Source organism: Hydractinia symbiolongicarpus, chromosome 7 (assembly GCF_029227915.1).
Source record: "Hydractinia symbiolongicarpus strain clone_291-10 chromosome 7, HSymV2.1, whole genome shotgun sequence".
Lineage (NCBI taxonomy): Eukaryota > Metazoa > Cnidaria > Hydrozoa > Anthoathecata > Hydractiniidae > Hydractinia > Hydractinia symbiolongicarpus.
In genome coordinates, this window is record NC_079881.1 from 18,125,504 (window position 1) to 18,130,237 (window position 4,734).

The window sequence follows — 4,734 nt, forward strand, 5'->3', positions numbered from 1 at the left end:
TTTTTCTTTGCAAACTTCACAAGCTATTTTGACATGTTTTTCGCTAAGTGCCACGGATCGAACTGGTGTATTGTGTGTTTAAATTTATCGTCTGTTGCCATTAATTTTCGTATTTGTATGTGCCTATCAGTGGAGACAGCTCTAACACCAACCTCATCATCTAACCTTTTCACGCAAGTCATGAAGCCGTGCTTTTCCATTCCTAAATATGAGATCAGTGTCACTTTTAACAGTGTATACATATAACAAGCAATGGTACTTATGTAGGGTTACGTATAGTACCTACCTTGCGAATTTTTGACTTGCTTTACATTTACAACTTCCATATCTAAAACTTTGTTTGTTTTACAGTCCATTGACGTTACTATAAAATAGGTTGCGTTGTGGCCAGGACTGTCCGACTGGCCACCTACACCGACGTCGATATTACCACCACACTTAAGTTCTTACCTGATTATGAGCCAGTAAAACCATCTAGATGTCATAAAATATCCTTTGTTCCAGCTGGTAAACTTCTTCCCACCAAAAAGCATTCAAAAATTCAAGGAATCCTTCACCTGGCCTCTGATTGGAGATTATTGTCAGACTTAGATTTAACCCTAATAGTACCACCTTATCTTGCTGTAACTCAACTTCGTCCGGACATACTTTTAACTTCTGCCATGACTAAAATTGTAATTATCCTTGAATTAACTTGCCCATGCGAAGAGTACATGGAGACTTGGCATGGAGTCAAGGTTGATAAATACTTGTCACTTTGTTCCGTCATGAGATTAAACAATTGGTCTGTGCATTTCTTTGTTGTTGAAGTAGGAGCTAGGGGATTTTGTTCCGAAAATGTCAGAATCTGCCTCCGTCGCCTCGGCTTTTCTAACATGTCTGTGCGTTACACTCTGAAATCTCTTACTGAGTCATCTATGCGATCGTCGTTTTACATCTGGCTATCTCGAGATTCTTTGTCTTAAATTCATCCTGGTAGGGATCCACAGCATACCGCACAATTGATACCAACTGTTTCAAAGAAATCATCCAAGTCACAAGCAACTTCGACCACTAGCTTTAAGGACACGAATCATCAGGACGTAACAAAGAGCTCCAGTACCTTTCCTGCACAAGAATCACTAGGTACCAACATTGGCTTGCTGCATTTCCGCAACACATGTTACATCAATTCAATCTTGCAATGTTTTTATGTTTTTTTTATGTGTTCAACACTCGTGTGAAAATCTGCACTACTTGCAGCGCTTGCAATAATATTAGCACCTCTGAGCAAGTAAGTGCATTTCTTCAACTTCCCTTGACATCGACTGTACAATCTTCAATTGATAAAATTTTGGAGAGCGAAGAATTGCAGGTGTCAATTCGTACTTCTGTCACTACTGCAATAGTTACCAAACTGCAACAGTTGAAAAAGAAGTCGCAGAGTGCAGTTCAATTTTGGTTCTGCAATTAAAGCGCTTTGCCTATAACAAAGGTCTTGTGTTTAAGGTTTGTTCTCCTGTCACATTTTACCCAGGCACCGTTTCTATACCTATCACTGTAGACAGTGAAGTCTCTTGTCGCAAGCACTACAACTTAAGGGCTGTAATTAATCACTCTGGAAATTTGAACAATGGCCATTACACTACTGTTGCTTATAACCAAGTGCATGGTAAGTGGTTTCATTGCAACGACAGAGCAGTGGTCCCTTGCAAACAAAGATTGTTTGATGGTGTACAACCTTACATCCTTTTCCTTGAAGAGCTTTGGTAAATTGCAGTCAGCACCACAACTTCCGGTTTATGTCAGCAAGGGGGTTTGACTATTCTTTTTTTTAATTTTTTTATAGTATTGTCTTTGCAGAGTGACGACTCCACTTATTACCCAGTCAAAATAAAAGCGAAAAACAAATAAAAATTACGCCAGCAAGGGGGTTTGACTGTACCAGATCCCTATCTTTGAAGAGTGACGACTTTACTTATTACCCCTGACAAAAAGGAAAAAACAAAAAAAAAATTAAAACATATTAAAATTATGTCAGCAAGGAAGTTTGACTCCACTAGTCTTATCTTTGGAGAGTGACGACTCCACTTCTCACCCCAGTCACACATGATTGTACAGAGAGGACAGATGAAAAGTTATGGATAAAACAAATGTCTGCTTCCTGCTGAAGACTGTTCGCAGACTTTTTTGAGGTAACTCAGTGACTTATAACAAAATTTTATTAATTTCATTTAATCTATTTGCATATTCGCTATTCAATCCAGTGTATTTATTTTAAATATTCTGTTTTTCACCCACCTCATTGTTTAAATCCTTTTCTAAGTATTTAGAAATTTATTTTCCTCCAGTTGTTTTACTTTTTGAGCAAGTCTACAGCAACAATTATCTGTGTAAGGCTGAGTATTGGATCTCCGTAACACATGTGAAAAGCTACAGCCAGGGTCACAAGTCCTGTCGCACAGAGTTGTTTGCTTTAACTTAAACACGTTCATTTAAGAATAACGTGCATTTCTTTGGGTGGGTGCAAGGGGTTTCTGTTCAGAATCAGTAAGGACCTGTTTTCGTGGCCTTGCTTTCCCTAACAAGCCTTTACGTTCCCTATTAAAATCCCTAACTTTTATCTCCATGAGTGCTTCTTTTTACATCCGGATGTCTCGAAATTCTACCACTTGGGTTGAGCCTGAAAAGGCCCCAATCATTCCTGAAGTTTCTTCTGTTACAAATATGGAATATAAGAAACCAAAAACCCCTAAGAAATCTTACACAAGTCACACAAAATTTTGTAAAATCAAAAAACCCGAAAAACTTGCTACAAGATCTTTTAAAACAACAGTTGCATTGCTATCTAACACTGATTTTAGGAATAGCAGTCTAAAAAACTTGGGAAACACATGTTATGCAAACTCAATCTTCAATGTTTTTATAACCTTCCAAAAGTTAAAGAAGCCATTTCTGTCAGCAAAACAACCTCTAAGCGAGGCGCAGCATTGGTATGTGTTCTTCAAAGTTTGGCTGTTTCTAGAAGTCCAGTTGACCCTTCCCATTTTTTGCGTGGTATGAGACATCATATCTCAGCTGCGAAGGGATGTGCGTTTAATGTCTTTGCTCAGCACAACATCCCTGAGGTTCTTGAATATCTCCTACCTGGTCTGTAATTAGACTTTCCATTTCTTGGAAGTCTTTTTAGTATTGGCATCAAGACATCAACCACTGCAATTCATGTCATCATACCATCTCCTCAAAAGTTATAGCACCATGCAACCAACTTTCTTTGCACCCTACGTTACAATCTTCTCTAGATAATTTCTTTAACAGCGAGGAGTTGTCAGACACTAATGCCTACTTCTGCCAGGTTGGCAACGCTCATCAAACTGCTCTAGTTGTAAAAGAGGTAGTGTCGTGCGGTTCCCTTCTCGTTTTACAGCTAAATCGTTTGGCCAGTGCCAACGGTCTTGTGTCAAGAATTGCCTCTCGTATTACTGCTTACCCTGGTACCGTTTCCATACCTTTTACCGTAGATGGAGAAGTGAAATTTCGTAAAAATTTTCAAATAAACGCTATTATCAACCATTGCAGCAACTTAAATAATGGTCACTACACAACCATAGTTTCGACCAAATGGTTCACAGGTGCATACATTGCAACGATAGAGCAGTAATTTTCCGTGATTACCGCTTTATTAACAGTCACGAGTCATATGTTTTCTTTTTAGAAGAGCTGAGGTAAGAACATTTTAACCAGAATAAGTCAGGAAGGGGGCTTGACTACACTCAGTCTTGTTTATGGAGAGTGACGACTCAATTTATTACCCCAGTCAAAAAAAAAAAAATCAAATTAAAATTAAGTTAACAAGGGGCTTTGATCACACATGATCTTGTCTTTGGAGAGTAACGAATTCACTTATTACCTGAGTTAAAAACAAGGAATAGCACATTGAACAGAAAGTGGTCAAAGTTTACTTTAGGAAGATAGGGCTGTTTAGTTTCTGCTTATGGCCTTCCGCGGACCTCTTCGAGGTGACCCAGCTAGACATCCAGGGTACTTAGGTTCAGAAATATGAGTCGAAACCTACCTGCCCTTGGTTAAAGTTCTGTTCATCTTTTTAAATGTGTTGTGTCCTTTTTATTTTATTTTTTTTATTTTTTTTTTTTTTTTAATTAATTCCTTGTAAAAATGGAGAATTGTGCTTTTAGAGGCATGTTCTATAGAGGAGTACAACCTGTAGCTTATTTCCAAAGACCTAACAGGTTGAGTTCATCATTGCGGTGGCTAGGCACTTCTTTGTAAATTATTTTCTTATGTTTATAAAAAAAATATTTCTTCACTGTTTTTGTTATATTTATTAGAAACGCCATTGTAGCGACGCATTACTTTAATAATTTGCTTGGAGATCATGTTTTTATTTCCTCCTTGTTTGATCATTCCATTAAAAGTATGGAAGATCGGGATATAAAGTCTTCGACTAGTAAGCAGCATCTGCCAATACGTAAAAATTCGGAAAAGATTGGTCCATAAAGGTAGATGATGGTATGTTCGCTTCCGATATGGCATGCGTACTATATGGAATGGAAATTTATCTCTTTTTCCGAAGAGTATATATATGGAAGTGCTGTCTTTTTTTATTTCAATTTCTAAATCTAGGAATGTAGCTTTGGTTCCATGTTGTTCGACTTTCGAATGTTGTTCTGTAGGGTAAATGGTGTTGTAACATGTTAGGAAATCTTCTCCGTTATTTATTGTACACAGATCATC

General features: G+C 37.8%; 1 protein-coding gene across 1 annotated transcript; it reads left to right on the forward strand.

Annotated features, from left to right (window-relative positions):
* Positions 1-208: 208 nt before the first annotated feature.
* Positions 209-965, forward strand: LOC130648580 (uncharacterized). Its single transcript, XM_057454632.1, has 2 exons — positions 209-263; positions 376-965. Exons 1-2 carry the CDS (start codon positions 209-211, stop codon positions 963-965), a joined length of 645 nt encoding a protein of 214 aa, XP_057310615.1.
* The last annotated feature ends 3,769 nt before the right edge of the window (positions 966-4,734 follow it).

Coding starts and splice junctions, on each gene's coding strand:
- LOC130648580 (XM_057454632.1), top strand. CDS start 209: ATGAGATCAGTGTCACTTTTAACAGTGTATACATATAACAAGCAATGG. Junction 264..375: donor TAACAAGCAATGGTACTTAT/GTAGGGTTACGT, acceptor ACTATAAAATAG/GTTGCGTTGTGGCCAGGACT.